The sequence below is a fragment of the Engystomops pustulosus genome, chromosome 4 (assembly GCF_040894005.1).
Source record: "Engystomops pustulosus chromosome 4, aEngPut4.maternal, whole genome shotgun sequence".
In the NCBI taxonomy this organism is placed as follows: domain Eukaryota; kingdom Metazoa; phylum Chordata; class Amphibia; order Anura; family Leptodactylidae; genus Engystomops; species Engystomops pustulosus.
In genome coordinates this window covers 53,138,093-53,153,556 of record NC_092414.1, presented here as the reverse complement: position 1 = coordinate 53,153,556, position 15,464 = coordinate 53,138,093, and the positions used below count along the sequence as shown (strand labels likewise).

The window sequence follows — 15,464 nt, the reverse complement described above, 5'->3', positions numbered from 1 at the left end:
CCCCCTGGAAGTCAGACCGAGGTGGCTGGGATCCCAACACATTCTGTCCCTCTGAAAGGGAACCTAAACCATATGCCTTTTGGACTTTCAATTTCTACTCTCCTATAATGTAGTTAGGAAGTATCATCTCAAACCTACCTCAGAGAATGAGATTCTATTCTTGCCTTCTTGAAAGATACAGGAAGAGCCTTCATACGTCCAAGTACAGACAAGACAACACAATACTAAACTTTTACAAAAAGGTCTAGACAAGGGTCTGTAAAACAGTACCCTCATACTTTAGGTAGAAGCACTAACCATCTACCTAAATATGAAATTATTAGAAAAAAACACAAATAGCACTTTGTCGTGGTTCCTTGGGTGATGCAAAGTTTAGTTAGAAGTGTTCAAACATTTATCAAAATGATATCAATGGAAACTTCAGAATCACACCTCTCAAACCAATGTACACAGGAAAATAAAGAAAGCTATGGGTTTAGGGCAATATGGCTACATGAAGAACTTTTTTTTATATTTTTTAAAAATATCAATGAGGTATCTCTGTGATCATTCTGACCCATATGAAAAAATAAAAAGTAATGGCTTTTGGAAGCCCCAAGATGAAAAAGGGGTAAAATTTAGAAAAGGTTAAAAAAAAAAGTAAAAATCAGCAGTAAGATGTAGAGTATTTTTTATACAATATAGGGGCAGATTTACTTACCCGGCCCATTCGTGATCCAGCGGAGCGTTCTCTGCGGTGGATTTATTAAGGTAGTTCCTCCTACGTCCACCAAGTGGCGCTGCGCTGAAGAGCATCGGAACACACTGGAATACACCGAGACGGGCTGAGTGAAGGTAAGTGCAATTTTCGCAACACATTTCTTTAAAAAAAAATGCGGCGGTTTTTCCGAATCCGTCGGGTTTTCGTTCGGCCACGCCCCCGATTTCCGTCGCGTGCATGCCGGCGCCGATGCAGCACAATCCGATCGCGTGCGCCAAAATCAGAGCAAATTGGAAATATTCGGGTAACACGTCGGGAAAACGCGAATCGGGCCCTTAGTAAATGACCCCCATAGTCTAAGCTTATGCTGCCAAAAATTAGATATTATTAGTAATAGTAATTATTATTATTAGTGATTATTAATGAATTATTAATTATTAGTAATAATTAGTAATCTCCTTTACAAACCATTTTTACTGATATAAAAAAATCTAATTTTTTTTTATCAGCTGCCTTCAAATTCTTCATCTTTAATGACTTCTTGAGTCATTGACACATTGGCAAAGATTTTCAGGTGTGTTGAAAGGGAACCTACCACCACGGATCTACCTATAAAGGTAGATCAAGTGTTAGATGGATCTATAGGACGTGAGGATAACCCTTTTAAGGGCTAATCCTCACATCCCCACAATTTTTAAATAACTTTTATTCCCCTAATATGTAAATCTGTCTGTGCAGTCACTGCTCTGAAGCCGGAGCTGCACAGCCGCCGGCCTGCTGCTCTGCGCATGTGCAGACGGCAGGTTTCTCAGACGAGGGCGCGCAGCTACGAGGAGCTGCACGCCGAAGATTTCGCAAGCCACGCTCCCTTGTCTGAGGTCACACCGTTTGTTGTACTATTCTTAAAAATGTCTAAAAACTTTGATAAATCTGAATGATAAATCTGCCACAATATGCGGTATATAATCATTGGTAGTTAGAGTCTTTCTGGTTGTCATGAAACAGCTATTCTTGCAGTATTTTCAGTATTGAAGGAACCGTCTATGTCAGATTTGATGGACCAACATTTTTTTTCATCCTTATCTACTATGATACAAATGGCCTCTGACAGCACTGATGAATTTTCTTTATTTGGCTGAGGGCTAATAGCAGAGATTTCATGGCAGAATACCTATTTTTTTATATATATATATAATATGGATTTGAGACCTGGTTTATCAATGAGGGAATCCAAAGTGTTGTAGTGTAAGCCATTCCCTGCACTCCTGTGGCTGGCTGTGATGGTCTTTTTTTTTTTTTTTTGAGTTCCAGCAGTTTTGGAAAGTCTTCATTTATGTTTTATTTGACAATAAAACTGCTAGCAGAGAACTGAAAGCAATTGCTGACCCAAAACAATCTGCTTGACTGGTTTGACGCAATATTTTCTTTTATTTAACCATTTTCTAGAAACTTTTTCATAATCACTTTGTGACTCTAACAAAGGAAGTGATAACTGCAGAAAAATGCCTGTAATCTCTGAAACAAAATGAAAGATTGTCCAAGAAAACATATCATTTACTGTCTGAAGGATGATTTTCTCACACAAAATGCTCACTGTAAGAAATATTTGTTGGCTGGTGTAACAAAGAATTTGTAGACCTTCTACTTGCAAAACCTTTTGATAGTATGTTATAAATAGTTTATGCAGAATAATAGTATATTATAAAATGAAACACTGGGGAACAAATAACATTTTTTTTCATGGTGCCTGAGTTTTTCACCTTATTCTGGGTATTTTTACCCTTCACAACTGCTCAACATAAATATATACTGACCAATCCAAAGTAACGGGAAACTGTGGCACTTCGTTAAAACAATGCAATCCTCTATTTCTACATTTTAAAACATCAGGGAAATAGATAGAAGTCAAGCCTACACGTTTCGAGCACTGCATGCATCAACCAATCCCTATATAGCGGGTGTGTACTGCTGGAATAGTGCTCTGCTGAAGGGGAAAACGCCCTACATAGCGCATCACCAAAAACAGTAGACAACTTCCCATTATGAATAATTCTTCCATGTATAGTAACATTCTTTAAATATAAATTAGCCCACATCCAGAAAAAGTATAACCAATCCTTTCAAACATGTTAACAATGCATAAATGTAAGTAAATATCAAGGGAATTTGCTAACGGACCTCTAGTACTAATCTCAGTCTGAACAGCAATCTGATCCTAACATTGTTTAAATGTAGATTTACCCACATCCAGAAGTGTATAGCTAGATCTTTTGATTGTATGGACAATGCATAAATACAAGATCACTGTTGTGTCTGAATACACACCAAACGGGCCTGCTCAGACTCCAGGTGCACGATCCTCTCAGAGTACTTCTCTTCTCCCAAGCAAACAGAAACTTCAGAACAGATGAGGTCGGCACTGATTAGTTCAGCAGAAATCTTGAATCCTTTATTTATCCATGGTAAAACAACAAGTTACAAATATTCACACATAAGTGCGAGAATAAGCATAATCTGACGCGTTTCAGACCTATTAGGTCTTTAGTCATAGATAGCTTTCAATACACAGTGATATACCTAGCTTACCGGAAGTGACCACAGTGTCAGTCCATTGCTGGTGAACAGGTGCTTAACCCCTTCTAATACATATCACAGGTAAAGAAAAAGCCTGTTACAAATGTTAAAAAAACATGCATAGAGAAAATATAAACAATAAAAACATCTTCTAGTAATTAACAAGTAGATCGTTCCTAACATTGAAACCTCTAGCGTATATACAATCTTTTGTCAAGATCCAAAATCCTTCACGATTTAACAGTTTTTTTCTTTTATCTCCACCTCTGTTGTTGTGCTTAACCCTTTCCAGACCACAAAAAGAGAAACCAGATAGATCTCTATTGTGTTTCTGTATAAAGTGCCTAGCTGCGTTAGGAGGGTTATCATTTTCTATATTTGTGACCCCATTGAGATGTTCACGTATGCGCTCTTTGAGCATTCTGCCAGTGAAGCCTGCATAGTCTTTATCACACAATGTGCAACTGATGCAATATATCACATTCCTTTTGCTACAATTAATAAAATCTCAGATTGCCAACATAGTGTTGTCTATTCTGCTAAGTGTAAATTTGCTCTCTTTAGTGAAATGACAGCACCAACAAATGTTGGCACCACATTTAAAAAGCCCCTTGTATGCAACCATGTATGTTTATTATTTGCGCTACTTGTATCGCTTGGGGATAAATAGAAACAAATATTAAGGAAAATTGGTTAAATGGCCTCTAGTACTAATCTCAGTCTGAAAAGCATTAAATTCTACATCTGACAATATAAAAAAATCAGATTTTTAACCAGTTTGCGCCCGCCCGCCATGTATTCACGGTGGCGGTCGGGTCGCGCTGCATGGAGAGGGCTCACGGGCTCCATACCCGGTAAGTCTTTGCTGCATATTGCAGCAAAGGCCTACCGGTACCGAGTCTTTTCACAGCGATGGCTGCCGGCAGCCTTAAAAAGATAGCGGCGCATGGGCGATCCATCTCCATGGTAGCCTCGGGTCTTCCGAAGACCCAAGGCTATTTCGTTTTAACCCCTTCATTACAATGTGCTGATAGCACATTGTAATGAATGAGGAGGAAAATCCCCATATACTGCCATACTGTAGTATGGCAGTATATGATAGGATCGATCAGATAACCTAGGGTTAAAGTACCCTAGGGAGTCTGAAAAATAGTAAAAATAAAACTAAAAAAAAGTTAAAAAAAAAAATTATAATAAAAAAACCTAAAATTTCAAATCATCCCCTTTCCCTAGAACTGACATAAATATAAATAAACAGTAAAAATCATAAACACAATAGGTATCGACACGTCCGAAAATGCCCGATCTATCAAAATATGATAACGGTTTTTCAATGCGTTTAACCCCGTAACAGTAAATAGCGCCCAAAGTCAAAAATGGCACTTTTTTGCCATTTTGAAAAATATTAAAAAATCTATAAAAAGTGATCAAAAGGTCGTACAGTCCTAAAAATGATATAATTGAAAATTTTATCAAATTTCGCAAAAAATGACACCACCCACAGCTCCGTACACCAAAGTATAAAAAAGTAATTAGCGCCAGAAGTTGGCAAAATCAAAAAAATAATTTTTGTACAGAAGGTTTTAATTTTTGTAAATGTATGAAAACATTATAAAACCTATACAAATTTGGTATCCCCTTAATCGTACCAACCCAAAGAATAAAGTAGACATGTCATTTGATGTGCTCAGTGAAAGATGTAATATCCAAGCCCACAAGAAAATGGCGCAAATGCGTTTTTTCACCATTTTCACTGCATTTGGAATTTTTTTCCTGCTTCTGAGTACATGGCATGGAATATTTAATACCATCACTATGAAGTGCAATTTGTTACGCAGAAAACAAGCCGTCACACAGCTCTTTACGTGTAAAAATAAAAAAGTTATAGATTTTTGAAGGTGGGGAGTGAAAAATGGACATGAAAAAACAGGAAAGGGCCCGGTCCTGAACCGGTTAAAGAAAACATCTACCACTGTATATAATTATTTCTACTTTCATGGACAGTGTACAATTGTATTGCAGTATATTGTAAAAGTGATCAGACCCCCAAGGGTTCAAGTAGTAAAGAAAAAAGATATGAAATAAATTTAAATCACCCCAGTTTGCCTAGAACACATGTAAAAATAAATAGCGGCAAAAAAAAAAAAGAATGTAAAAATGTAAAATTATAAAAAGAAATAGGTATTGATGCGTCTTAAAATTTAAAAACAGTTATTCCAAGTGATGAACCCCATAACAGAATACAGCACTTAAATGTCCGAATTGGCACTTTTTTCCAATTCTGTTTCCAGTAAAATTTTAAAAAAGTGATCAAAAGGTTGTACTGTTTCCAAAATGGTATCAATGAGAACGTCATTCAATCCAGCAAACAATGACACAGCTCCATACACTGAAGTTCCAGCTGTCAGAAGGTAATTTTTTTGAATGCAAGGTATTAAACAGAAGTAAATTAACTATAGTTAAATATAAACTATATAAATTTAGCATCACTGCGATCATACTGATCCAAAGAATTAAAGCAAGGTGTCATCTCCACCACACATTGAAAGACATAAAAATAAACACCATCAGAATATGGAGCAACTGTGTTTTTTTGCCAATTCCACCACCATTTTTTTCCCAGCACATGGCACAGAAGGTTGCCACTAAAAAATAAAATTGTCTTGCATATAAAAAGCCAACATATAACTTTGAAAACATAAAAATCTAACAGTCTAACAGTCTATAGCTTGTGGAAGGAAAGGAGTAAAAAAAACGAAAATGCAGCTCCATGTATGAGATGCAATGAGTACCATGTTCTTATGATTATGGCTCTTTTGGTTCTTATGGTTGTTATGGCTGATTACTGTTGGAGCATCCAGTGCAAATGTCCAATCCCATATTGAACTTTCTACAGGAAGAAGAACGAAACCAAGTGGATTTGCATAAAAAAAATTCCAATTTAACATGACCTGGCTAGAAAACAGGCTACTGCAAGCCACCTTACCGGAAGGATTAATATCTCTGATTTACGACTACATTTTAGCCCAAGGGCATACGGTCAGCATTGCATATTTTAAAGGTTGAGAGAATGATCTCAATATCAGTATTAGCCCAACACAGATACAGATGATCCATCTCAGATCCCTCTGCTTTTCACGCTTTGTTAAAATCCAGGTAAATTCATGTAAGCTCATGACACAGTGGCATAATACGGCGGTAGCCCTGGTGAAAAAAAGATTATTAGTGACTGACACTTCTTGGAGATGTGGTAACAATGGAGACTCCCTGGGACATATTTTTTGGAGATGCCCTAAGCTTCATTGCTTCTGGCAGGAAGTACAATCACACATTACTACCATAACAGGAAAGAATATCTCTTTGAGTCCTGAATCTGTGTTTCTCTGGCTCCCTAGCAATTCATGGAACTTTGCCACTCACCTGGTTCAAGCAGCCAAATTAACCATACCCCCTAAATGGCTGCAAAAAGACCCTCCCTCCATTAAAGAATGGCTAGAGGAAGTTGCCAGCTGGGAAATGAGGAACCACAACAAGTTTGCAAAACTGTGGCTCCCGTGGAAAAAATTCTGGAAACCGTCAACAGCTAACACACAACTGGATACTTGATCCACTATGGGGATATCTGATTCTACTGTTTCTGGCTCCAGCGTGGGTAGACTTATTTATTATTGCGCGGTCTTTACTTAATTTAGATTACTGAAACTGACTTATGTTCTATGGATGGTTAAGCGAGTATGTGTATACTCTGATTGGTGTGTACTTACTTTTGTTTGGTTTAAAACGCCCCCCTGCTAATTCAACATGGCACCCTCTCCTAATACCCACACTCACAACTACTGAATGAGCAGGCCTGATTATGCTCACAAATCAACATCATCAAGAAAGACAAGACCAATATATATATCTCTGTTTTGTATATTCCCTTTGCTATCCCTTCATTGTACCCCTGGTACCCCCCTCCCCACACCCACCCCGCCCAACAACATAGAAAAACTCCATGCGGCAACACATTTTGAAAATGATAGCTTGAATATTTCTCTGTACCTCATGCTTGTACATTACAGTTTTGAGAAATTATATTATATGCCTACAGTTTGTTATCGCTTTTTTTCTCAACAAAAACAATAAAAAGATTTATAGTAGAAAAAAAAATGTCCAAGAACACCTCATTGCAGGAAATCAACAACCTGATGGAAAGTCTCTAGTCTACAGCCACAAAATAAGTGTAATATATGTGCCTGATTCCTACTTTGTCTGCAGATTGCTGCTTAGGTGGCTTTAATTTTCTGTGGGTTTTGTGTGTGTGAACTGTAGCTAGGTTGCAGCTGTGTTGAGATTGATTGAGCCACACTCAGCTCTCTCAACTCAGCCCTGTCCAGCAAGGGTGACTAGAGCTCCTGGAGGTGGTGTCCAGGAACTCCTTTGTATATCTGCCGAATCCTGTTACACATTGCTGATTCTACTAGTCTCCTTATATATTTCCCTAGTGCTGATTGTTATTGCTTTGCTATTCTGTGTATCTGACCTCTACTACTTTACTCAACCTCTCTCTAGTGATTCTATTCTGTTGTTTGTCCCTCAGTTTTGTGTATCTTCCAGTGTGTTCCTGCTTTCCCTGTCTTTATTTGGTCTCATTGCCTTAACCCATTACTGTGTTCTTCTGTGAATACTGGCCTCTCATTTCCTGTTACTTGTCCGCTCCACCATCCATCACCTGACAGTAAGTTGCCACCGTCACCTTACAGGGTCTCTCATGGTCTATTAGTGAGATTCCTGATAGCAGGTTTTCCCTTATCATGGTGGTTTCTCTTCTTTAGGCAGTTGGTAGCTTGCAGGGACGTCGCAAGGGTAAGTTAGCCACTGCTTACCCAGTCTGACAGCTATACAATATTGAGTAGCGTATAAGTTATAATTAGAGATGAGTGAGCACTTCAATGCTCGAGTGCTCGTTACCCGGGTCGAACTTTTCCCGATGCTCGAGTGCTCGTATCGAATAACGAACCCCATTGAAGTCAATGGGAGAATCAAGCATTTTTCACTGAAAGAACACATTAAAAGAACACTAAAGAAGAACACATTGCACATGTTTGTTGATGTTTTCACTGAAAGAACACATTGCTGATGTTCCATACATCTGCTAACTTATCCGAAAACACGCGTGCCGAACGGTGTTCTTCACAGTAGTATGTGAAGAACACATTGCAGATGTTTCCATACATCTGCAATGTGTTCTTCACACATATTGTTCTTCCCATATTATTGTGAAGAACACCATTCGGCATGCGTGTCTTCGGATAAGTTAGCAGATGTACGGAACATCTGCAATGTGTTCTTCACTGTGTTCTTGACTTTAATGTTTTCACTGTTTTTATTGTATTCTTCACTGTTCTTCACTGCATTTCGTTAAGTAAATGCTCGATCTCAAGCCGGCGAGATACTCGTCCGAGCAACGAGCCGTTTAGTTTCGAGTACTCTAGTACTCGAACGAGCATCAACCTCGGACGAGTATACTCGCTCATCTCTAGTCATAATGTTGCAATGCTAGATCACCAAAAGTAAAGCTGTCATTTGATTTACCATCAAAATCAAGCATGATAAAACAGGGGCACTTACTCATAGATCCTTGACTGGTAATCTTGCCCATGGCCTTCTTCTTTCTAAAATAAACTATTAAAATTATGCTGATACGGCAAAAGGTCTCCATGGGGGCTTTACCAGATCCCTCTGTGCTGTAGCTTCACTGACTATTACATTGTCTCCCCCTCCCCCTGCTCCCTTAGCACATCCCACTTACACTGCCTGATGTAATTGCATGGCAGCAGAGGAAGTATCAGCACATGATAGAAGGGAGGAAGTGCTCCTGCACAATGTGGCAATGAAGCTACAGCTTAGAAGGGTCCTTCTGTTTCATTAGCATAATATTAAAAGTTGATTTTAGAAGAAGGGGGGCCATAAATAACAAATATAAGAAGATTACCATAGTCACAGTGTCGCGATCTATAAGCAAGTGTCCCTGGTTTATTATGCCTGTAGATTTCCTTTAACTCTGGCTTTGAAAGAGAGGGCAAATGTTGCTTTTGGGAAAATAACCTTGGGGAAAAAACTCCAGATTCATTTTCTGTACTGTGAGACCTGTCTTTATCATATGTTTTTATTTTATACATCAAACTTCTTTTTGAAAGTATGAACAAACATATTATATAATTTAAATACAGGTCTTGCAGTAAACCACATTTGGCAGTTGTGTACTAGTAAGAAGTAAGGAACGATCCATTCTATACATACATAACCAAATATATATGGCCTAAGTATTTAAAATACAGTAAATATAATATATATTTTACAAATATTGCTGTTTTATTCTCAAATTTGTTTGATTTTTTGTTGTTGTATGTTGTTTGTTTGAAATGAAATGATATGCAATTCCATGTTAAAAATTTAATGTTAGCAACACAAAAATGCCAATTCTTAAGAATCCTCTTCAGCAGTAAATAATAAAAAGCTGAACTTGTTATTTGTTTCAAGGAGTCATCAATAGGATGTTATCAAACATTTATGGTATATGCGTAAGTTGCTGATTCATACATATATAACCGCGTTCTTTGTTATTGAGTTTCCTGGCACTACGTCATGTCAATATGTTATAAAGGAGACCAGCAGGAGAACATAAAATTGCTAATATCATTGTGTTGATTTATTGTGTTTTCAGGTTGCTGCTCTGAAATATCTACCTTCAGTTCTACAAGATGTGGAGACAGTGTTTGATGCCAGACTGCTTAGGTAACTAATAAATAAATCTTATTTACTGTCAATGTCATAGGAGTCAGTTGTAAAAGGCACTTGCTAGTTTGGCCGGCTGCTTCTCCCTCGCTGTGTAATCTTTCAGTTGTAAAGGTTAATACAGTTACCAATATAGATTATAATTAATTACAATAATTAGAAACCAGTCATCTTCATTACTAAAATAGCAGTTCACAGATGGGTAGAAATATGGAAGAATCTAGTTCTGGTTTTGTAAGTAGCATTAAAGGTGCAGTTGTATCTTAAAAGTTAAATGCCATCAGTTTAAAGGGAACCTGTCACTAGGGACTTTATTTCAATAACGGAGCCCATTACAGATTCATTGCAAATATGTCTTTCTGTCATTTCTAAGCATTTCCATTACAATATAATTGTCTGTTATAACTTACCTTGCACCCTGACAGAAACCTCTGATAAGTCCCAGGGGTTGAGATTTGGTTTGGATGCATTCTTTCAAAAAACAACATGTGACTTGTCTGTGCTGCAGACTGCTCAGCTTTCAGCCCCCATCTTTGTCCTCTTGTACTGCTCCTCCTGGAACTTAACAGATGATTCTGTAAGGGTGCAGGGTGTGTTAAAACACACCATTATGTTGTAATGCAAATGCTTAATGAAAGCAGAAAGATATATTTGCAATGCAGCAGTAATGGGCTTCTACAAACTGTCTTTAGTGAACAAGAGGTCCCTGGTGACAGGTTCCCTTTGAGGATGATGGAGTCCAGTTTCTGGCGCCCAAAACTACTTTGAGGCTCCATAGCAGTTGTGTAGAAATACCTTACTTCAATGCCTTCCCTGCATGTTAATACTCGTAGCATCTATGGTGTTTCCCACTAAAGGTTGCGACCTGGCCAGTACACTACTGGCTTGACCGATTTTTACTATTAAACCTGTTATTTGTTTTTTTACAGGCTTGTATTTTTTGTTTGTGGTGACAGCTCTTAGGGTATGCTTAGATACAGCATTAGGGTATGCTTAGATACAGCAGATGGAAGTCATTTATTGAGATGAATGGACTCAATGTTTGCCAAGCAGACAATCCATCTAATTGAAGCCATTAGCCATGACTGTAGCTGGCCAAGGGGACACCCCTGGCCAATTATAGCTTTAGCTAGGGGTGTTAATTTGCCAGATTTGCTATTCGACAGCTAAACCGGCAATATTTCCGGGGCACGCAGGGCGTACCCAAACCCTGTACCCCAACAGAAAGGTTGGGTCTGCTCATCATGAAGTTTATTTTACAGCATGTACATGGATATCTGAATACCGTTTTAAGATGCATGAAATGTAAAAATACTTTACTTTAAAAGAATGGAGTTTGTTTTATCTCCTATTTGGGGCCTCTTGATTCCAGTCACTATGTTTTGCTGTCTATGGAATTTCATATCAACCGAGGTGGCACAATGCTGTTATAATACAAATCCACCAAGATGTGTCACATTGCCCTGGTATATGTCACTATCTAGCACTAGTTTACATTTCTAAAGTCTAAATGTTTACTGATCAGTACCTAAAGATCTGCAGTTTTCCAGGTTGCTTGCATGATTTTCAGCTCATCTCCATTATGATTTATCCTAAGTCTATTTATGCTGTAATATACACTCACCGGCCACTTTATTAGGTACACCATGCTAGTAACGGGTTGGACCCCCTTTTGCCATCAGAACTGCCTCAATTCTTCGTGGCATAGATTCAACAAGGTGCTGGAAGCATTCCTCAGAGATTTTGGTCCATATTGACATGATGGCATCACGCAGTTGCCGCAGATTTGTCGGCTGCACATCCATGATGCGAATCTCCCGTTCCACCACATCCCAAAGATGCTCTATTGGATTGAGATCTAGTGACTGTGGAGGCCATTTGAGTACAGTGAACTCATTGTCATGTTCAAGAAACCAGTCTGAGATGATTCCAGCTTTATGACATGGCGCATTATCCTGCTGAAAGTAGCCATCAGATGTTGGGTACATTGTGGTCATAAAGGGATGGACATGGTCGGCAACAATACTCAGGTAGGCTGTGGCGTTGCAACGATGCTCAATTGGTACTAAGGGGCCCAAAGAGTGCCAAGAAAATATTCCCCACACCATGACACCACCACCACCAGCCTGAACCGTTGATACAAGGCAGGATGGATCCATGCTTTCATGTTGTTGATGCCAAATTCTGACCCTACCATCCAAATGTCGCAGCAGAAATCGAGACTCATCAGACCAGGCAACGTTTTTCCAATCTTCTACTGTCCAATTTCGATGAGCTTGTGCAAATTGTAGCCTCAGTTTCCTGTTCTCAGCTGAAATGAGTGGCACTCGGTGTGGTCTTCTGCTGCTGTAGCCCATCTACCTCAAAGTTCCACATACTGTGCGTTCAGAGATGCTCTTCTGCCTACCTTGGTTGTAACGGGTGGCGATTTGAGTCACTGTTGCCTTTCTATCAGCTCAAACCAGTCTGCCCATTCTCCTCTGACCTCTGGTATCAACAAGGCATTTCCGCCCACAGAACTGCCGCTCACTGGATGTTTTTTCTTTTTCGGACCATTCTCTGTGAACCCTAGAGATGGTTGTGCGTGAAAATCCCAGTAGATCAGCAGTTTCTGAAATACTCAGACCAGCCCTTCTGGCACCAACAACCATGTCACGTTCAAAGGCACTCAAATCACCTTTCTTCCCCATACTGATGCATACTGATGAACTGCAGGAGATTGTCTTGACCATGTCTACATGCCTAAATGCACTGAGTTGCCGCCATGTGATTGGCTGATTAGAAATTAAGTGTCAACGAGCAGTTGGACGGGGGTACCTAATAAAGTGGCCGGTGAGTGTATATATATAAGTAATATACCATCACTTTATGGATGGTGGAATGCAAGCTGTGGTATCTACTTTATACTAATTCTGAGGCTCACAGCACCTTGAATCACCTCCTCCAACTTTCTTTAACAGTGTCACTCTACTGATTCTCACACCACTGACCTTTTCTCCTACCTGTTTTTTGGCTTTGGCACCCAGTATTGTAATTAAAGGGGTTTTTCCTCTAAACAAGTTAGGCCCTATCCTCAGGATAGTTCCTAATTTGCTGATTGGTGGGGGTCTCAGTGATGGGACCCCCACAGATAACCAGATTGCGGGGTTAATGTACCTCAGTTGGACCACTCGCCACTTCCTGAGATGAGCAGGAGTATACACATATTCGGACTGCCCCATTCATCTCTATGAAGCTGACGGAGATTGACTGTTCTCATAATCTGCGGGGATCTCATCAGGGTCTCTGAGACAACTCACGATCAGCAAGTTAGGCCCTATTCTGAGTCCTAACTTGTTTTGTGGGAAAGTTCTTTACTGCCAGGTTGGTTCTTTAGGCCAGAGAAGTTCACCATGGTCCACCCACCTCCTGACAGCAGAAAGCCTAAATTGAATTAGGATGCCAAAACAAAAAGAAATCTGAAATTGTAGGGGTTAGAGTCAAAAATTATGTAACTAAAACATAATCAGTGAATTAAAATTTACCAAGCCCTATCTGTGGGAATTCAGTACATACAAAGCTATTTTTATTATGGACAAAATAATTCTTCAAGGACAAAATAATTATAAATGCAGGTTAATAAACCAGAAATGAGAAAAAGATTATTAGACAGTTGGCACACATACACTGAGGAAAATGAGTCTTAGTGGGGAGGAGCCTGGAGAGTTGCTTCAAATTTTAAAAACTTAATATGACTTTATTGTCACCAGAATTATTAATCTATGAACAATACACTCCAGGTTACACTGACAATAGCAATGAAGAACATATTAAAAAAAATAAATCTAATTTAACTATCTAAAATCTAATTAAAATATGCAGACATAAAGTAATTAAATCTGCCCGGATGGTTACAACACAAATATGAGAGTGCGATGTTTCCAGAATACAAAATGCTTCCGATTTCTACTACTACAGTATTTACTGTACTTCGCATAGCGCAGTACATGAATGAGCAAAACACACTAATTTTTTATCTTCACCATTCTTTTTTTATTTAACTGTAGTTTTGACAAATGTATAAGCTAATAGGTATGTCTCAAACACAGGATGTCCCTTTGCCAGAATCCCAAGCGAGAATTGGTCACCACAGCTGACATGAGGCACTAAATGGTGCCCATGAGAAGGAAATGGTTTTTAGTGTTAGGTGCTTAAAGGGAATCCGGCATTTGTTTTGACCATAATAAACCGCAGACAGTGCTAAGTATAGACTCTGTAACCATACCTTTGTGGGTAGTAAGTTCCAGCAGGACTGTGAAAAATGAACTTTACAGCGTCTCCATCTCCTACAAGTGCTCAGGGCAGATCTTTTAGCTTGAAGAGCTTTCTGCACTTAACAATGAAATGTTCCACAGCTCCTCATCATGATGGAAGCATCCAGTTAAAATCCTGGCTCTTACTTGTAACAGGGGAGAGAGGCTGTCGAGCAGTACAGGGCAGGAAGCTGAAAGCTCTTAAAGGGGTTTTCCCACGAAGGCAAGTTAGGCCCTATCCACGGGGCTGCACTCGGAGATCTCCATCAGCTCCATAGAGATTAATCGAGCAGAACGGTCATGTGCGCACGTCTGCTCCATTAGTCTGTGCAGCGGCGAGGGGTTGGACGGACACTGTGACCTCCACTGATCAGCAAGTTAGGCCCTATCCTGTGGATAGGGCCTAACTTGCCTTCGTGGTGAACCCCTTTAAGGCTAAATGACCCTCCCAGAGCCATTCCAAGAGCTACTGACTGCTAATTTTACTTTTCACAGTACTGGAAGTCCTAACAACAAACACAAAGGTATAGTTACATAGCTCTTCAGGGCTGCCAGGTAACCCTGTCTATAGACAAAGCAAGACAACTCAATTTACATCAGAAGGAAAGGGTGGTTTGGGGATGTTGGCATTTTTCAATAGTACATGGTAATTATAATAAGGTTTTCCCCTTTCTGATAAACTTTCAATTGGAAATTTCTTCTGAATTCCCCCTTGCTTGCCAGACAAAAAGCTGTCACGTGAGCTAAGTGAAGATAGTTGCCTTCATCCACAATGAAAAATGGATAGGAGAAAGGAAACATAGATATAGAAACTTAAGGCTGAAATAAGCATTAGCAGATTACACGTTATATAATATCCAGAAACAGTGTTATTCATCATGTATACAGGTTGTACTACTGAATGGTTTTAATGGGCAGGGGTTGAGGATGCACTGTGCCCTGAACCAATTTTATTTAATGATCCTGGTTCCCTATCAGAACCATTGCAGGTGGCGCCACCATCTTGGTTTTGATCGTCTCTACCTGTGATGTCATCAGGGAGCTATTAGTTGCTCCAGGACCTGTCAATGCTAAAGACACATAATAGTGTGCCAGAGGCACACTTACATATTTATATC

General features: G+C 39.3%; 1 protein-coding gene across 2 annotated transcripts in view; it reads left to right on the top strand.

Annotated features, from left to right (window-relative positions):
• DOCK2 (dedicator of cytokinesis 2) overlaps positions 1–15,464 on the top strand; it is a 471,688-nt gene that overhangs the window by 175,600 nt on the left and 280,624 nt on the right. For both annotated transcript variants that reach the window (XM_072145916.1, XM_072145917.1), the window contains exon 24: positions 9,984–10,054. In XM_072145916.1, coding sequence (XP_072002017.1) covers positions 9,984–10,054 — 71 coding nt within the window. The remainder of the gene's footprint in view (positions 1–9,983; positions 10,055–15,464) is intronic.